Raw genomic sequence first — 20,708 nt, forward strand, 5'->3', positions numbered from 1 at the left:
TAGCTTAAAAGCTTTTTTCCTATCTCCATTTGACCAGGCACCTGTGTTTGTGATGTTTTCTCCTCCAGCGTGGACAGAGAAGTCTATGATGCAATGTGCCAGCTCTGCTGGTCATCCCAACTGCATATTATACCCATCTTTTCCACTTGGGGATTGAGAATAGGCATCTAGGAATGGTGCTGTTTCTTCAGAGATGCAATTTTGCTGGATTCATTAATAACAAATTTTGGGTAAGCCTTTCAATTGCTAGGTCTTTTTGGACTCTATATGGGGTTTGAATATTTCTACTGACTCTGAAAACCAAAAGTCAAGAGTAGGTATCTTCAGAGGAAGTGCAATAGCTTACATTTTTGGAATTTGTGGTAAAACATGAAAAAAGTTATGCAATCCAATATTCCATTCCAACCCAATCCCTTTTTCTAAAGCCAAAATGAAATTGTTTCCTACAAGTACAGAGAAAATGGTATAATTAGTCCGAAGCTCCCAGACTCAGGAACACAGATGGGAAACCATGGGATCTCCACCCCAGGAATTTCACTAAGTGATTGCATGTAATTCTGAGCATGAACACAAAGATGCAGATGCTAATCCCTTAAAAGGGCAGGCCAAAATACCCCTGCCACTCATGGAACAATGTCCTTTCAAGACTTCTCTCCTATCACAGATAAGATACATCAAGCAAGGAAAATAACAACAGTGTCCATCAAGAAATCTCCATTATATATTGCTTCTTTATCCTCAATGCCTTTCTTGATGTTTCAGCAAATGTTCTAAATAGAGCAGACTCAAAGGCCATAACTGGCACATTTCAGAGAAAATTCATCTGCAGTACAGGCAAATAGGAGTCCAAACAAGGCCTCCAGAAGGCTTGAGGAGAACACAGAAACACTTGCAGAGAGGTTAACCTTCATGTTGAAGGCAGAAACACTTGCAACCTTCATGTTGACAGTGTTTAAGGCTCTAGAGACCAGTTGGAATGTAAGACATAAGCAAGCCCTCACATAAAGGTAACAGTGTTAGAAAAAAACTGAAAGTAAATGACAGGAGCAGTCAGTACCTGGTTTTGCTACCAAACAATATACACCATAAACACCAGAATGAGATTCTGACAAACAATACACAAACAACTATGCCTTGTATAGCAACAAGCACAACAATTCACAATTCATAGTGTTACAGGATACCAGGAGTTTAGGTAATTTCAGACAGAAACATGCAAACAGCAAAACACCCAGGACCACAGCTCTTTTTGCTGTCACAGAAATGCTTCTCAGTAATGTCTACGCTCATATTCAGGATTTGCAGTTCTTTAGAGAACACAGAATGCTAACCTTTCTTTTTTTCTGTTTAGAAAATATCAGTAGAGAAAACCTCTGCACTACGTGAACCATAGTCTGTCCCCTACACCACAAAACAGCCTAGAAATTGATGTATATATTTTGTTCTCTTTAGAGCAGAGGATACTTTCATATTTAAATCATTCACGTTATTATCAGCAGCAGGAAAGTGGGATTTCAGAAACAAATGAAAACACCACTCTGACCTTTGAAAAAAGCAAAATGAGTTATGCAAACAATGTCCTGAACAGAAAAACAAAATATTTAAATGACTAAAGATGGATTGGATCCAAGTTTCTTTAAATATACCAGAATAATCCAACTATTAAAACTGGGTTTTCAAAATCATTTTACATAATACCTTTAAATGTATTATATGTGCTTACTTGTAGAAACTAAAATTAAAAAATTAATATATTTGTGAACTTTGGTAAGAGAAAAGTTATTATTCCCATTGACCTTTTAGCAAAACTAATTCCACATTAAAACACAGCTCCTCCTTGAGGTTTTTCAGCTTTGAAGAAAGATAAGCAAATTGCCAATATGCAAAATCAATCTCTATGAAAGACAACTGTTCCAAAAAACCCTTAATTGGCAACCTTTGTTGAAATTGTTCCTGAGGGATATGTCTAAACTTCCTGGATTTTTTGGTAAGGAATTTTGAAAACAGAAGGCTAGGGGGATCACTGATAGTAGAAATCCAAATCTCACTCTCCTGGAGATATTATACACAGTTCCTTACTAGAAAGGAATGTGTTCATCCAAAGACAATCTTAAGAACAGCAAAGTCAATGAAGAATCACTTTTGGGGCTGAGTTTTTGTGCTTGTGCTTAAATCTCTCACATATACTGCTCGATTAACTGATTTCTTCAGAAATGATGAGATTCTCTTCTCTTTGTCATGTGGACTGCCTGAATCAGAGCGCCTTTAATTGTTGCTCAAATTATGATGCATCCAAAGATATTTACAGAGAAGCCAGAATCTTTAGCATTGCAAGACTGCCAAAGAATCACACCTACGTGTCTAGTGGAGTTGAGATCAGAAATTTATTGAACGGAACATTCTAACAAGTTATTTCACACTGTTTCTAACACAACAGCTTGAGACATTTTAAGAAACTGTAATGGGAAGCATAAGTCACTTCACTAAGGAGTACATTGTCTTTAATAATGAAAAATTCTCATTTGAAATTCAGAATTTGACTGAAAAGTGTTTCTGAACTAAGTACCAGTATCAAGAAACAAAACTCCTAAACTTATTCAATTTCAAGTCTCTGCATCTTCAACTTATGTGAAATGAAGATAAGCTGACACCTCTTTACTCACCAGCACCTTTATCTCAATATCAAAAAAAGAAACAGATGGTCCAGACTTGAAATTTCCTCCTCTTTTTTAGATAGTCTACCAAACAGGAAAATTTTCTCAGCTGAATTTTGAGAAAACTCAAATTTTCAGCACTGAAGACATTCATGGCCCAACTTGGCTACATTCTTCACAGAGAAGATTCTATTTGTTTTTTTTTTTTTTTTCCAGCAGCAAGCAAATAAAGAAATCTTTATGCATACAAAAGGTTTAGACCAAGAAAGTCACAGCCCTTTTGCTTTAAAGGATCAATCTTGTCCAGGCAACGCATCCCTGACAGACAGCTGCCAACAGCAGCACTGCCAGATCTTCCTTGACTAACTTTTCAGTCAAGTCCCATGTGCCAGAGAGCAGGAAGATTGAAAGGGGAGTGGAAGACATGTACTGAGCCAGACACAATCTGAAATTCAAGCAAAGAAGCCAAGCAACACAGAATCATAGAACAGCCTGAGTTGGAAGGGACCCACAAGGATCACTGACATCCAACTCCTGGCTGTGCACAGGACACCCCAAGCGTAACACTGTGTGCCCAAGAGGATTGTTCAAACACTCTGGCAGGCTCCCCACTTCCCTGGGGAGCCTGTTCACATGCCCAGCCATCCAGCAGAGCTCTCTTAGTTTTAAATTCCTCTCACTAAAGGTTCTTGTCTCAGTGCCAGTTTTAAATAGATTTGAATCAGCCAGGCTGGCCTGCCATCTCCCCACCTGGTTTGCTGTGAAGAGTTCTTGGATAAGAAATATCCATAAAAATGCCATGTGTGCAATAGAAGGGTGTCTGGAAACTGGTATCTTTTAGCACTACCCAGCTTTTTTTGCTCACTCTCCCCTGCTTTTTCTTTTTTTAAGAATATAGCTTTCAACTACTGTTACAGAATGAAATCCTAGAAATAACTGCTTGTAATAAAGGATTCTTGACATTTCCATCCTGACACTGCACAGTCCAGCCCTAACAGAGCATTCAGAAATTCTTGTAATTGGCACTGGTTCTGGACAACCCAGTAATAAGCTTTTTTGAGTGAGCTTTCTTGCTTATTACCAACAAAAGTTCTCTTACCCAGAGCATTTTGGTCAAGCCACTCAATGGCTGATAGTATCCAGTGTTAGGTAGACACTAAAAAAGTACTTGTAACCAAAAATGTTATTCATTATTATAAACCACACTAATCCCTACACAAAAAGTTGGCACTCCACAGTGGAGTTCTGGTTGCTGCATCTTCTTCAGATTGTAAAACACAACTACCCCTAGGACCTACTGAACAGGATCACCAAGCAAAGCTGTTACCACATACACAGGGGAACTGAAATAATCCTGACTTTTACATTTCTCCCTTCCGCTTTTTCAAAAGACTTTCTTTTTAAATACTGGATCTCTGCATGGTTCACAAACAGCTGCTGCTTGATACCTGCAGCTCAGAGAAACCCTAGAGAATAACAGGCTGACATAGAGCCAACAGCGTGCAATTTGCAAACTCTGGTGTCAGCCACAAAACTTGACCAGTCACAAAGCTAGGGGAAATTAGGTGAAAGCACAGTCTTCACAGGAAAGGCCAACTAACACTTTCAGGGACAGGAAAGGGGTTTCTTTGTGCTTTTGCAGGCATTTCCCATTTATATCACAGTACAAAACACCAAAAAGAAGAATGTTCATCTGTTGAGGAGGCCAAAGCATGACCTCGGTCTGGATAGAAAATATTGCTGGTGGACTGTGTATTGCTGGTGGAAAGTTCACTGTACAATGGAAGATAGCTCCAAAACAAAGCCTAGTAAGGAAGGAAAACCCTTTGGCCCCTTTTGCTACCTCCTGCTCTGGCATTTGTACTTGGTCACTGAAACCCTTAACTGAGCCTGATTCCAAGCCCTTGGCTGCTGACTTTGTAGGGTTGTCCAGGGACTGGCCCACAGGAGGGCTGCCTAATGGAAGTCTTTCTACATGGAACTCTGATCACACCCAACTCCCAGCACTGGACAGGCCTACTGAGACAGTCATATAACCCCAATTCAACTTCTCTTCCTCAGCTGTGCAACACCAGTGTCTTCAACACAGCTCTTCAAGACCTTTGCTCTCACAAGTAACCAAACTTCCCTTCTCACAATACCCACTACACTTTCATTTACTTGAAGTGAAAAGGTACAGGGCAGACTTGGAAATCTCCAAACTATTCACAATGAGTTCAGCTTCAGGGCAGTCCCAGACAGGGTGAGGCAAATGAAGGAAAAGTCACTAACCCTATCTTGTCTTTCATAAGCCTGGCTTACAAAGGGGATTTCTATTTCTACAAAGCAGCATTCTGATAGGGAGGATACAGAACATGCAGCCCCAAGATTTCAGAGTGCCTCACTGTAACACACAGGAATAGCACAGTTCAAAGATGGGCCCACTCAATCCCTCTGTTCTTAGTCCAGATGGACCTGCCCTAAGATCAATGCCAGAAAGGACATTCTTCTGGGAAACTTCCCAATGCCCTTCTCTCAGCTGCACAACTGTGAACCAATTCCAACAGCTATGGCATTGTAGCACAGCTTTCATTTATACTTCACTACGTGCAAGGCAAATCAATGGATAAAATTTGAGATCCTTGTGTGAGGAAGAGTCACAGACGGATAAAAATATTGTTAAAAGAATTAGGGAAGGGGGAAAAACCAGACATTCGTGGGATTCCCTGACAGCTCTGTGCAGAAGGAAGGGCTGGGCTGGAAAAAACAGGGCCTCAGGTTCCTGCCAAGCTGTCTGAGGCCAGTCCTTTCCAAATAGCTCAGAGAAACAGCCAAGGCTCCCTTGTAACCCTTTCAGAACTCCTTCAGAGAGGAGGGCTGCTGGAGGCAGAGCCACTCCTACAGAGCACCAGAATATAGGGTCCCCTCATTCCTACAAGAATGTAAGGAGCAGAGTAGATCTCCCCCATGACAACTACAGGCACATTAACCCTCTGAAAACCACTCTGGAAAACAACTATTTTAATGGTGAATGGGAGGATTAAATAAATGCAGAGGAAAGGAAGATGCGCTGGTCACTTTGCAACATGAAGTATCAAGAACTGATACGGTGTATTTAAAAGACCTCTGAGATCAGGAAAAGCTGGGGAAATTTGAGTCTAGGGCAAGACACAAGAAGATTGCAACTTGTTCCATATTGAATTAGGTGTTTAACAGAACAGAAAAGATCCAGCAACTTCCACCACAGCCAACAAAATCCACCAGTGCAGGAAAAGAAGAGTTGCCTAGGAATGGGGAAAGAAAAAAAAATCCCTGGAAAAAATTAACTACTTATACCTGTTCAGTTCAACATTTACTGTAATAATCAAAGAAAAACAACTGCATATTAATAAAAAATTCAGTGTTTAGTGTGGTCAGAAACGAACAAGATATTCCTATATCTAATGAGACAGAAATTAAAGATACACTAGTGTTATTTACATAAAACTAATGTTTTACCCCTTCTTGATGTACTGTTTTCATCTCTTGTCATCTCTGTAAAGATAGCCAGACAATTATTAGACAGCCAGGACAATTTCCATTTAGATTTTGAAAAGAATGGAACTGTTTATTTTAGGAGAGACAAACAAGAAGGGAGACAAGAAAAAGACAGAATAAATAGGACAGAAAATAAATCAAGCATTTCTGTTTGCCTTCATGTGATCTTGTTACAGGTACACAGACTTTTGGGAAGATTTGGGAAAAAAATTACAAAAGGAAACTTCTGCATAATATGCACCACCCATGGAACTCATTGCTACAACTCAACGGGACTACATTTTCTGCAGAAGGCAAAAGATTATTAATGACAAAATCCACACTAGACTATGCAGAAAAAAGTACTGCAAGAAGTACATGCCAGCTGCTAACAGTTAGAGGGCGAAATCTATCTTCACCTCAGAAAGGGAATTTCCCTGCTGCCCATCAGAACATTTTTTGTACTGATGATGTTGGAGATAGCTGCTCTGAAGCAGAGGATGGGAGTACTGAAGAGATTAGCAGCCCAGTCTAGGATAGCAAATCCTGTGTTTACATCAGGGTAAGGTCAGTTTGTGGAGGGAGCTGAAAAGGAAACCCAAAATCATTACATAGTATTGGTTTGGGAGAAGGTAGGAGACCCCTGTCACTCTCCTCCACTTATCAACTTGGGCTGCTTGCTCTCCAAAGTGTGCTGCAGGGAATAGTAGGAAAGATCCTCTTATCTCCTCTGGAAGTCACACAGTCGAAAAGAAGCTTGCTCCCCCTCAAATTCTGAGTTACTTGCAGGAAATGTAATTGTCCAAGGCCAGCAGACAAAGGCAGTGCAGTGGCTGAGCCCCCTGTGCTCAGGGAGGCAGCAGGCTGCAGCTCCAGCAGCGCTTCTCAGAAGCAGCTGAGCAGAGAGAGAGGCCGCACTTGCTCAGCTTCACCGGTGCCCTGCTCTGCCCCGCTGTGAGGCCTCAGATTTTGCCTCCAGCTCCCAGCACTGGCTCCTACGGTCTCCCTGCATGCAGCACAAACCTCCTCTGCCTCTGGAAAGGGTCCTGTGATTAATCTCACTTATTACCTCGGCAAAGGAACAGCGCGGCGGCCGCCAGCCAAGTCCGACTCAACAGCGTCTGGGGAGCCGAGCTGCGGGGCCAGGCCTCAGACTGTCTGGGCCAGTCACGAGCTCTGCGCCTTCCCTCCCTGCAGCCTCCACACACACAGAGCCAAGGCCTAGCTGTGGGAAGCTGGGATCCTTGAGGACTCTGCCAACCCATGGTGCTCAGGCCCAGAGCCATTTCCAAGCAGGATGGAGAGCAATTGGCCCTGACAATTTTCCTTAGTGTGACCAATATATATATAGAAAAAAAAAAACAAGGTGAGCCATGCATTTCTGAAGTTTAAGTCAGACAATTCACTTCCACACTTAACAAGTTGTCACTGGTGACCCTGGGAGACACGCACGGGGAAAAAAATACCAAAAACAAACCAACTAAAGGTAAAAGGTTGTTAAGGCAGGAAATACAGGCACAAATACGCATGGATGCACAGGGAGAAGAACATGCACAAACTGGAAACAGACTTGTAAAAATGTACAGCTACCCAGGTAGTAGTTCTATTTTTCACCTGCCCTCCTCAAACCTCTTCTGAGCAGGAAGTAATAAACCCCAAATTCAGGGCTCTCAGAAATGCTGCCTCTCTCGTGGCCCACAGGTAGAATCAGCATGACAGAGACACTGAGGCAATGCACATTACAGAAAAATCACAGAACCCACCCTGAATAACTTCTCTACCTAAAATAAAAGAAATCAAATTAATTCAGGCATTAAGGTAAAGGGAAAAGAGAACAAGCACTGTGGGGATCAAGGAACAGACATGTGGCTATGCTAGCAGAGGGCTGGAGAGTCAGGGCTGTTGGGCTGCTGCTGCTCTGGCACTCCTGTAGTGCTTAGCCAGGGAGGTGTTAAGGTCACTGCAATTTGCTCAGACTGAACTGAGGACCTACTGTGTAACCCTCAGTGCTTGCTGCTTTATCCCTTCATATCCTCCACAGGCAGCAGCATAGCAGAGCCTCCAAATCACCTTACACCTAGATGCTGCGCAAACAAATAGGCCCTGAGCACTTGCAAATGCAGCACTGGAGAGCAGTCAGGTAGTCTCCACTTTGCAAGAAACTGCAGGGAGCTTGAAAAAACAATTTTGAAGAGAATAAAGTTACCATCAAGCCAGAAGAACAAGGCAACACATTCGTTACATAGAGAAGATATTTATTCTTATAAAAACTTGGTGCTAGCTACCAACATCCCAGGAAATTTCTTGTCCTTACTTCTAGCTGCAAGCCCATACATAATTAACCGTCTCCCACAGCCTCAACTGCAACACCCATGCTGCTTCTGCCATGCTAAGCCCACCCTAGTCTAGCTCAAGAGTCTTGCAAAAAAGCAAGACTGTCCCATCAAGTGCTCAGCCTTCTATCCTTGTAAGAATCACCCTGCACATCTTTTGTCTATTTCAGTCTCCCTTTTCTTATTGCTCTTCAGAGCCTGTCTAGTCAGGGTCCAAGCACAATTTTTTATTTCACATTCCACAGCTCCAAAATTTAAAATAAAAACTAAGGAAACAACAAAGCCACTTTCACCTTCCCTGCATGTCAAATACAGCCAGCTGCCCCTCTGACACAAAGGACTGAGACCAGTGAACCACAATTAGCTGCTGATTGCTGTCTGGGGTCTTTCTGACAAAACTCAAAGATTCAGTGAAACTACAGAAGCCAAATAGACCAGCTCAGAGAAAACCCTCCAAAGAGACGTGGGATTCTTCCTCATAAGTCCAGAGGATAATATACTGGGTGTGATCAGAGCATCTCAAACCTAGAACACATGGTACATGTAACCCCTAGCAGTAAAAGAAACTGGCATGAAGCAACAGCAAGCACTAGGTGGGGAATCAGAATAGAAAGTACCCACTACCCAGCCAAGGCTAAGGAAGGCCAGCAATTGAAAGGAGGGTCCTGATTTGGGAGACTGTTTTTGTCAATTGGAATGTGCAAGTGAGCAGAGTGTACAATCATTTTGCTGTATAATTTTTGGGATGTAAATTGATACATATTTTCTATTAGAGCAGGCACAGGAAGCTTTTTAAGTAGTATTGGATTTCCTGCACCTACATTGTTGATCTGTACATGAGCAGTAAATATATGCAATGCAACCAGAAGCATCTAAGATGATAAAAGTCTAGACAGCATTTTCTGGTTTTCCACCTATTCTATACTTCTAGGAAGGAAAAATAAAAACAAAAATAGCCAAAGCAGAGATTGTTTGAAAACCTGGACATACAGCAAGTACATGTACATGCACCTACCCTGTGAGGCCCTGAGAGTCGCTGCTATTACTACCAGAGTAAATGATACTTAAAACCTCCTTACATCAGCAAATTGAAAAAGCATGTGTTTATATAAATTTAAACCAGATTAGACAAGTCTACCAACAAAACATTTCTTGATGAACCTGAGCACCTTGGCAGAAATTATGAGCTAAAAAGTATTTCAGACATGTCAAGCAAGAAAAAGAGGAGAATCCCTTTTCTCTGACTGCAGTGGCCCGTCACAGGCTCTGTAATATAAATTCAACTGCCATTATACCCTCTGACAGATGACAAGGAAGCTTGCCTGCCTTCCCTAACCAAATTAGATAAGTCTGTCAGAAAATCCAAGGAAAAAAAAATATGCTGAGCAGTTTGGAAGTGTGAGGTCAGCCTTCAGGTTTGGGAGAGATGTTATGAATGAGCAGGAAGCTAATAAAACAGATCTGAGACCACACTGACCATTTCACTGCTGAATTCTTGCCAATTTACTGCCCCTTTGAGATGAACACGAGTAAGGATGGCTGCTGCTGAATACAAGGTGCCCACTGAAAACACAGAAATCTGTACCAGTTAGAAAGAAATTTTTCTTGCTAGTTTTGGTCCAGGTCTTAAAGATTTTGTGACCTGCAGAGCCCAAGTAATTCTTGGAGACAAAAATCCATTGTCTTTTTCAAATACAAGTGAAACAGCAGCTGCAAATTCCAAAGCCAGAAACCTCCACTAACCTCCATCTACTGTCCTCACAACTTGGGATTACATAGCTATTTGCTAACAGATACTTCAAAGTCAGTTTATGTTCTGAATCAACAAGTTTCATTCTGTCAAACACCTGAGTTTTTACCTTTATTATGAAACCAAGAATGCTTTCAGAAGAATGCTTTTTCAAGAGCAGCTCTAGATTTGGCATAATTTCATTGATATACAGAGGGCAACAAGGCAGGTATGCAGCAAACGTGGCAGAGGCTGACTGTCCCATCACAGTAGTCAGAAGTAAGGCCACATACAATTTGGAATATTCCACCTGTGCAGCCCTGCAGGCTTCTTTGTCTGAGGTGCAGCAACAGGCTAGGCCATCATTTGAGTGGAAACAGTGCCAATGATTATGGAAAGTGGCAAAAAAACCCCTCAAAATGCACAGCAGTGCAGATGTATAAAACAACATTTTAACATACCTAGAACTGCCCTCTGTCTCTGTACTGCAAACCCAAGACCTCCTTTGCCTTTTGGCAAGCAGACTTATCAGCACCTTATCTCATGCAACACAAAGGAGTCAACAAAAGAAAGGATAACTTCTTTTGAGATACATTTAAGTAAGCCACTACTGTGAGAGTGGGAATTAAGGGGGAAGATGATTTGTCTAAAAGAATAGCCTGAATCCTACAGCTTTGCGAGCATCTTCTAACCAACCTCAGCAGCACAGAGCCATTCAAAAACCGAGTGGGGACTGCACTTCAGAGACAGATGCTTGACCTGGAGTTAAGTGCAAGCCAGATAAGAGACCCATTCACAGAACAATTCCATCCTTGCTGAATTCTGCAACCCATAGACAAGAATCTCAATCTCAAAACAGGAAGCTTTTCTTCAGTCATCCCGTGCTGAGCACAGGCTGACACCCATCAGATGACCCTCTATGAATTGCTTGCTCCAATGTAACAAATCAAGCAGCAAAAAAGCCATTTACAATACAAGATAGTCATCCCCATATACCATGGCCTTGATATTCCTTTTGGAATTCTCTCATTAAACAGAAGCTCACAGACCAAGTAATCCAGCACTGCCTCATTAATTTTTTTTCCATTTCCAGATTTACACAAAACTCTTAACTACCAGTATTTTGGCCATTCAATAAAAGCAGCCATGAAGATAATTCAATAGAGAGTCTTAAGACATCTTTCTGACTCTTGTTCTGAGGATAGAAAACAGAGCAACTGAAGTAATGAAAGACTAAATGACTCATAAAAGGTTAGAAGATGGAATCTTCTATCAGTTGTGACTGGAAAATTCTGAAGTATTTTCAGATTGCGGTACAAACTAAAACACAAACTCTAACTAAAGGCACAATTAAACTATGCACACAATGCTAGATGAGGCACCACCCTGGATGTCATTCAGAGTGCAGTTCTGGGCATCGGTGGTGGGGTTTGCAGCTCTGTCTGTGAGCCCATGCAAAGGTGCAAACAGCTGAAAAGGCAATGAAAGCTCTAGGACAGCCTGCATGCTGCTGCTCTTCCAAGGCGTGTAGGAGGGGAAGGCAATTTACACCTGTTGGATAGGTTCTGTATTTGGACTAGGTAATAGCTGGCCTGGATGGGGTCCAAGAGCAGAATCACCACCACTTCTCGCAATAAGTTTAAACCCCTGAGGCAAACATTGTGCTGGAACAGAAACAGGCCAGGAATTCATTTCTCACATTCCTCTTCTGGAGGCAGGATGAAAAGTAGTGACTGATGAAATAAGAACAATTTTACTTGAGCTTTCCAAATCCCATTACAATCTTTCTATTGAAGGACCCATTTGGGAAAGGATCACCACTCAGATCACATGCCTTCTGCACTGTGTTTCTCCCTCTCTCACTTCTCTCCATCTTCCAGTAGCATTCAGGCACCAGTGATAAAAATCAGTATTTTCATGTACATAGCGCGTTCCAGACCTAAATTCATGTCTTGGAGAAGCTCTGCTTTATTATCTGGTCTTAGAAGACAAAAATGAACACCTAGGAATACAGGCTCAGGACTCAATATTATTTACTGGAATGGCAAAGGAAGAACTCAAATCTCCAGCAGTCCTGAGCCTGTATTCCTGCCTGGTTACTGCAGCAAGTTTGCCTTATTCCTAGCTTCCAAGATTCAGACTCCTGCAAGTAAATCTTGCTGCTCTTTGAATCACAGGGAAAATAGTTTTACCATAGAATCAGTCCTCTGCACTGATTCCCAGGAGTGTAAAAGCCATAACTATAAATTCCAGTGCCCAAAATTAATATAAGGTATAAAGAAGAGATCCGAAAAAGAAACTCTGATAAACACTGCTCTATCTTTGAACAATCTACACTTGATATTCAAGGAAAAAGCATGAAGATGCTTTAAGGTCTAAGTTTGCATTCTGCATATATGTCTCAATGCCAGCAAATCTAAACTTACAGATACAGGGATGGGAAATAATCAAGGAAAAACAGACATTTCCTTCTCATCCACCATGTTCATTTATGCCCTTATTTCACCACGAACATGACAGTTATGGGAACACAGCTATTTTCACTGGGCTAGTTTTTAGACCTGAGAGAAACCATTACTAAGCCCTAAGAAACAGAATTGTTTAATGCTGGAAAGGATCCTCCTTTTAAGATCCTCAAGTCCAGCTGTTAACCTTAACACTACCAAGTCCACCATTAAAACATGCCCCTAAGTATCACATCTACACATGTATTAAAAACCCTCAGGTGACTCCATCACCTCCCTTAGGTGGCCTGTTCCAATACTTTAGAATCCTTTTGGTGAATAAATTTTTCCTAATATCTAATCTAAACTTCCCCTGATGGAACTTGAGGTCATTTCCTCATGCCCTATAGTTTGTTACTTAGGAGAAGAGACCAACACACACCTTGCTACGACTTCCTTGGAAGGAGTTGTACAGAGCAATATTGTGCCCCCCGCTCCCCAAGACTCCTTTCCTCCAGGATAAACAACCTCCCTTAAGCAGCTCCCTCAGCTGCTGCACATTAAGACTTGGGCTCCCAACCCTTCACCAGCTCTGTTGCCCTTCTCTGGACACACCCCTGCATCTGAGCAAGAAGCCGAACACAAATTACAAATGACCAATGAGTGCAGTGCATTGCATTCTTCTCCAAAAAGCTAGAGCAGCAATTTTAACTTACCTGACTGCTGAAGAGACAGATCTTTTGTCATCTCTATGAGTGTCTGACTGAACAGGCCACAGTGACCCTCTTTTTTTGAGTGGTGACCAGTAGCTCTGTGGGGCAGCTGCATTTCCCTTGCTTATAGCTCCACTTGCCAAGTCCAGGTTTGTTAACTAAGGAGGCAAAAAAAAAAAAAAGAAACAAAACAAAAACAAACCCAAACAAACTATCAGAGACAATTAAAAGCTAAGAAAGGGGAAAAAAGTATCACTAAGTAAATGGGATAGAGTATGTACTACAAGAAGTGAAATTGCTAGAATATGGAAATACTCAAATACAAAAGCACTGTGCTAGTTGCACAAAGCAGTGAGCAATGACACCAACATCCACCATGCCTGAGATGAATTCAGGGGCCAGCATGAAAATTACAGCTCTTTCATCCACAGAAGTACAGAGGAGGAAAAGGACAAAGATAGGGCAAAAATCCCAAAGTAAGAAAGTTCCTGCCATGTGAAAAATAAACTCCACATGCATGGATCAAAAGTGAGAAGCTTATATTACACTGAGCAAAGAACCAGAGTACCTCTCCAGTCAGGGTGAGCTGTGTCAGTATAAGCCAACCACGCACACCTGTCATAACTCTACCCCTCTTTATACAAACATACAGGCCTAACCCAAAGCATAAGTACCTTGGATATAAAATTCAAATCAAAACTCAACCAAACATTAAAGAAACTGCTCACACAACCACCTATAAATACCATGTTCACACAAGTAAATGCACAAAAATCATGCTAGGTGTACATTTGCAATATCAAGCTCTAAAACCTGGAAGTTTTTAAGCATATAACATGTATTCCATTGTTTCTTTCTATGAGCATTCCTCCTGTGCTGCTTATACTCTTGAAAGATCAAACTCTGCATGTAGACACTATCAGCTGATGTACTGAAGAAATACATAATGCAATGGATCTACTACAGCAGTATAACAGCTTACATTTCAAAAAGAAAAAAGTAACAAAACAATAGAAAAGTTGAAAAGCCAGCTTTGCAAAGGCCTCCCAGTCAGGCTCTGACATACAACTACTTCAAATTACATGATCATATGCTATTTTTTTGGGAACTGCAGAAACATCAGGGCCCGCACAATGCCTAGGATCATAGTCAGGTGAACCTGTATTGGCCCTCCTCACTTCTGTAGCAATTGGAAGGCATGTGTCCAATGAAACATAGGACACAAAGAAGAGTCTAACAACTAGCCCTGCATCTGCTCCAGATCTCAAAGGGGATGCTTAAGACACTTCAAGTGTTACTTAAGCATAGTTTAACAACGCTTTCCTAACAGAATTGGTGCGCAATTACTCAAACAAGTATGATAGTGGAGCCCTGGAAAAAGTTAAAGATAGAATCTAAAATGTTAAGCTTTGTGCTTTTCCAGATCAACTGCACCTGCATAAGCAGTATGATAAATTTATATAATTGTTAGATATGATGATTGTTTAGTAATTAAATATAATTATTATATAACCATAAGAAGAATAATGAGAAACCATGTTGGAAATTCAGAGGGGGGCTAAATCTATGTATACAATAGAACAATATAAGTTTAATAATTAACATGAAAGTTATATAACAATAGAGTATAAAACATGATCATTTCAGATGTATGGTCAGAATCAGATTTGGGTAATACCCTGATTCCCAGAGCTCTTTAATAAAAAGCACCGCATATAATCCCTACGTGATTATGTGTTTCTGAACGCTAACAAGTACATACCACCTTCACTGCAATACAATATACTCAAACTGGGCTTGTTCAGGACAACAGACAGTCCTCTCACAGAACTCTGGACCACAAATATTGCCATGGACTACACAGCAGGTAGTCCCTCCATGTGTTTTAGTAGTACAAGGCACCTAAGCATGTTGTAGGTTCAGAACTCCTACTTCAAGTTCTGGAAAGGATTAAATTCTAGTGGCTATACCTAGGATTCTGCCCACTTCTCCAAAAGCAGCCACTTTTACCTCACCCCTTCTCAGGTCTATCCTTTCCCATCCTTGCTCCTCATCTGTGTGTCATTATTATCACAGAGTCAGTCTCAGCTTCTGCATTTCAGCTGTCATTCTCCTTGTTTTCCTCAGTAGAGTTTCATTCTTACAGACCTCCAGCACTAGCTTCCTTACTACATCTGGACCCTGACCCACATTATTTCAGGTCTGGAACTTTCCACAGGAGTGGAAATCCACTTGATCTGTCTTTCCAAACTTCCATTCTTGGTTTCTCACACATCTTCTATGCTAGTAGCTCTGGTTTTATTGCCCTCCCCAGTCCACTCCTCTTGCCAACCTCTTTGTTCATCCAGTCCTTGAATGTGGGCTGCTCACTGGGCCACATTTACCACACTATCACTCCATCCATTTCTGTTCTTCTGTCTGAATGGCTCTCAGTGTCCTCTCCTAAATTATGTCCAGATAGAAATTTCACAGCCTCCATATCTGGCAGAACTCCTACTAATTCTGCAGTCAAGTCAGACAGGTCCTCTGTCCAGCATGAACCAGGTTACTGAAAACACAGGAGAACAGAAGCTCGAGCCAAAGTACATTTTAGAGGTGCAAATGCAGAGAAATTCAGTTCAGCATCTTCAGTGTGGAGGGAATCTTCAGGAAGCTGAGAAGGTCTAGCAGGTCTTCCTGAGTACATTACACCTGAAGCTTTTTCAATAGTTACTCTGCAATCAAGCTTCAACAAAATTCTGAATTCCAAATGGTATTTCAAAGCATGGGAGATGAAGAGATTTGAAAGAAAAGTTCCACAGATATTAAAATGCACAAAATATTTTTTAATCCAGCCTTGGTTTTGGCTACAATACCTCACCTTGCCTGAAGTGTTCTGAAAATTGAACAATAAGCACAGAAAAAATTAATTCAAATAAGTAAAGTTTCAGATCACTGTAAGCAATTTAAAGACAAGATCTTCAGTGGGGCATTATCAGGCAAGCTATGGGTAGTGTTATCGACCTTATACAGAAAACAATATTAGGTGACATTTTGGTGCCTCTACCTCATCCTTAACGTTGCTGTGTTCCGTAGAATTTAATTAAAATTTAAAGCATCTTCATTGCAGTAACAGAAAGCTTCAAATGAGATTTAGTTCTGATTGTGCCAGGCACTATACAAATACCTAACAATGACAGTTGCTGGTCACAAAGAATTCATTGTCTGAAAAGAAGGAAGAATGGTAAATTATGTAAACACAGAAGGCAACATGGTAAATAAAACAGGTTATATACAATTCTTAGCTTGTCAGCAACAGCGATCACAACTTTGCTAACACATCCAATGTGTGAAATGAAAATGACTTCATCTAATTTTCTCTCCTCATTATCTTGATGCCAAGAACCATTTAGTCTGATGAATTACGACCTCAATCCTACTCTATTACTGTGACATGCTTTCCTCTTTAATTATCATTGTATCAATGTATCATCGCTTATTTAAAAGGTGTCTTTTTAAGCAGATGAGCAAAGAGCTTAGCATGGGTAATAGTGACATTTCACACATTCCAGACAGACAGGTGTTTAAACTACAGAAGGATTAAAAACAGGCAAGGGATTCAGAAAGAGAGAGAGAACACCAGCAAGAATACAAGGTTTATCTGCAGCCAGCCCACCCAGACAGGTGTTACTGCTTGTTACTATGCCATGCTTTGAGACATCTCAGCTGCTATAATTAGCTGGCCAGGATGTTTGGGAGGATTACTGAGGCACCCCCAGCACATCTGTGCTCAGCAGTGCCTTCATTTTCTAGTCTTCCTGTGCACCTGATGGAACTGCATTCTTCTTCCCTTTACAGAGGCAAACACTTAGCAGCAAATCAATTGGTACTTTGGTGTAAAAGGTCATGTAGAGCACCTGGACCAAAATATCCATATAGAAAAGCTTGTAGCTTCAGAAATAGCACTAACAGAGCAAAACCAAACAAAAAAATCTCTCCAAAACCAAGAAAGGCTAGTGGGGCTCAACAGAGGAGATGGTTATTGGTGTGGATCTATAAGAATTAAGATGGTTTTCAATTTGAGTTGCAACAAGATGGGCTCAAACTCTCCTGCTTGATAAGACTCCTGGTTCTCATTTGCAGTGATGGACTCGAGAATATTTTTCCTGACATTGACAGTATGACAGGAAACCTGTGTGGCCTACCCTGCACACTTCAAACATGTAAATTTTCAAACTTCTCTTGTCACATCTACACATTCTTTGTGGACCTTGCAAAAGGCAAGACAATATGCACCAAATCTCTCATGACAGAAGGATTCATAAAGTTTTGTTGCAATTTTTAAACTGATTGGAACAGCAAAGATGTCAGAAGCTGAAAGGACCATGCTGACTGAAGAATACCATGATATAGTAAATCCCCAAAAGCTCACACGAAAGGAAAAGAGCCCACTTGGTATAATTCTATTTATGATACAACATGAAAAATTGGGGGGAGGGGAGAACATATGGGTTGTCACAGCCATGTCAATAGAGACCCCTGTTAGAAACAGTACTTATATGTACTGTTACATTTACTTCAATATAATGCTAATAAGCCAAAAGACAAATTATTGCATAATGCCAAAGTACTTTTCTACATTTATTTTTATTTTAAAATGTTACAAGGTAGGTTTATGACTGCAATAAACTTGCCAGCAAGAGAGACATAAGCTTAAAAGAACTGATTTCTATGGTCATGCCTTATTCAGAGAAATTTATTTCTGAAAAAAAATTAAGACCGAAAGCAAGGCCACAACACAGAATGATATCCCAAAGTGCTGAATATAGGAGTTGAGGGGTTTGTTTTTGTTAATCTGCTCTTAAAATTCAATATGAAATATGAACTCTCCAAGTACAGATAAGAATAAAACCTTCAGGATAGAATTTGTTTCCAATTAATAGCAGCCTACAGACAAAGATCCATTGTATAGTACTTCTAAGAAATCACAAGAGTCAGAAAAAGAGTTTACTATCTTTCACTTTTCTGATCCACATTATACTAGTTCTTCAGGAGTTGCCCATTATCATACTCAATCTTTTTTCTACATTAAATTTAGTATTTTCTTTTTTACCTTCTCTAATGGCTGAAATAAGCTAAAGCCATCAATTATAACAATCAGGAAAAAAAACAATAATAATGAGTGCTGCAGATCAGCCTCCATGGTTTAAGAAACAGCCTCCTGAAGTCCTGAATGCTTCTCTTACTAGTTTCTAGGAGTCAACCAGGGTGAACAGGGACACATCATCACTAGAAGCTGTTACTCTGCCCCCCTCTTGGCAGGCAATGAAAAAGTGACTTAAATTTTCATTACCAACATCCTGAACAGCAGATCCAAAGTTGCACTGGTCAACATGTTACAACAAGCAATACACTATAAATTATCTACTTGATCCTCTCCAGTTGGCAGTTCCAGTACTTTTCTGGCAGAAGCCAGTCATATTGCCTAAAAAGTGGTGGAGCTTGGGGATCTACAAAGTCTAAAGATCATTTCTCTTACTTGGAGCCACACTGCATCCTCTGCAGTTTACACATCTCACATTTCCATTTGGGTCTTTCTGACTGGTGAGGAGGAAAAGGGGTCCAGAGCTCAAGCAACATTTCACATGTCACATATAAAAGATATGCTAAAAGAATGCAATAACCATACACCTACTTCATCTCTTCAAAAAAGCCCTTCAAAATGATACCATTTTCACAGTCAGAAATGGGAGGAGACAGTTTTCAGCACAACAAACCCTATCAACAAAGGCATACATGAATAAACTGTTTAATGAGAAACCTTTTTGTTTAAAGAAGGATTGGACAAGATCATGATAAGATACACATAAGATTACTACTCCTCTGCCTTAGGATCAGACAAGAATCCTTAAATTTTGATGAGTCAGGCAGGACAAGATGACACTGTATCATGAGTCCAAAGAGGGAACCATTCCACTTGAAAACTGAAAATGTGCAAAATGTTTCATCATTTGTAGTGTGTTCTCCTTTGCCTTTCAATCTATTTTTACCATATGCTCTGTAAGCATATGTATGCATAAGTTTATCCAGTTTGACTCCTTCACAACCCTGCAGTCAATCCCTAATTCTCCATTTTATTGCTTATTATTCATCCAGCAATGCCAATGTTATCCAGCAGCTTGCAAATGAAATGTGCTTTTTCTTTCATTACCTGGCTTTCATAGTCACAAGTATTTTCACTTGCCAAGCCTTCCTCAAACACAGATACCCCTAAGGCTTTCAAGATCCATGAAATCTTTAACAGAAGGGAAGAGCTAAGAACTTGCCATGTGGAGGGAAAAAAAAGGAAAGAAATGTTACGGTATTCTTTCAGTTATTTTTCTTCCTTCAGCCTTCAGAGATGACTGAATACTACAACCATATAAATACTCACTGTTAACCTGTCCCCTCCCTGAAGTGTGTTGCTTTTTTCCTAGCTTTACCACAGAGCTCCCAGGTACATCTGGGATCCAGGACAGGCTACCATGACTTGGTCTAACAGCTTACTGGCAGATCTGCCAGTACTACTGGAAGCAGTCCAGCTGCCTTGCCTTCCTTAATGCATTAAGATACAGGAATCCAACAGGCTATCCCAGCATGGGGGGGAAAGAAAAAGAAAAATCACACTATCTTAACGTGCCTCTTAAGAGACAAAGGAAACCCCAAATCACAAATAAGACATACATACACACACAACCACTGTGTGAACAGTGTAACAAAATGTACCACTCCAAATTCCATGAGGAAATCATGTAATACAAACAGATTTTTCTAAAACCACCTTTCTGTTACGCAGAAGCCATCTTGCTGACCACACTCCATATTAAAGCACCTTCATTTCATGTACAGACTTGAATTTGCAGTAACAACTGGCCAGGAGGGAAGAACTGGGGCTAAGAGGCTGGGAAGTGTGAAATCTGTGTGTGCACCAAGGCTGATCTGCCCAAAGAAAGGCCAGTGACATTCCTTCTTTGCTCTCGGAGCTTACCAGCTTACAGGATATACATATGCATACAGAGCACAAGTGTTCCAGTCTCCAGAAAATGTTCCAAACAAAGACCTGCCAAAGACATTCCTGGGAAACCTGACAAACTCGCAAATTCCTTTGTAGTGTCTCCAGCATATGCATTCATTTAACAATGAAAAAAGAAAACTCAAGTTAGTGCTGCTGCTGTGGATGGTTGAACTCCCCCCTCTTCCTTCTCCTGAAAAGTCAGGCTGTCATTTCGACAAACTCTGCCTCAAAACTTCCAGTGGGAGTGATTTTTACAAGGCACAATCCTGCCAAAAGTTTGATGATCAGGGTGTAATCTTTCCCATAA

At 40.8% G+C, this 20,708-nt stretch overlaps 1 protein-coding gene across 8 annotated transcripts in view; it reads right to left on the reverse strand.

The window, feature by feature from the left end:
• TTLL5 (tubulin tyrosine ligase like 5) overlaps positions 1-20,708 on the reverse strand; it is a 127,003-nt gene that overhangs the window by 39,730 nt on the left and 66,565 nt on the right. For 6 of the 8 annotated variants that reach the window (XR_010028298.1, XM_063160257.1, XM_063160255.1 and 3 more), the window contains one exon: positions 13,372-13,526. The exons of the other annotated variants lie outside the window; for them this stretch is intronic. Coding sequence is in view for 5 of the 6 variants with exons in the window: in XM_063160257.1 (XP_063016327.1) it covers positions 13,372-13,526 (155 nt within the window). In the remaining variant the exon portion in view is untranslated. The remainder of the gene's footprint in view (positions 1-13,371; positions 13,527-20,708) is intronic. 8 annotated transcript variants of the gene reach the window in all.

This window comes from Melospiza melodia, chromosome 6 (assembly GCF_035770615.1).
Source record: "Melospiza melodia melodia isolate bMelMel2 chromosome 6, bMelMel2.pri, whole genome shotgun sequence".
In the NCBI taxonomy this organism is placed as follows: domain Eukaryota; kingdom Metazoa; phylum Chordata; class Aves; order Passeriformes; family Passerellidae; genus Melospiza; species Melospiza melodia.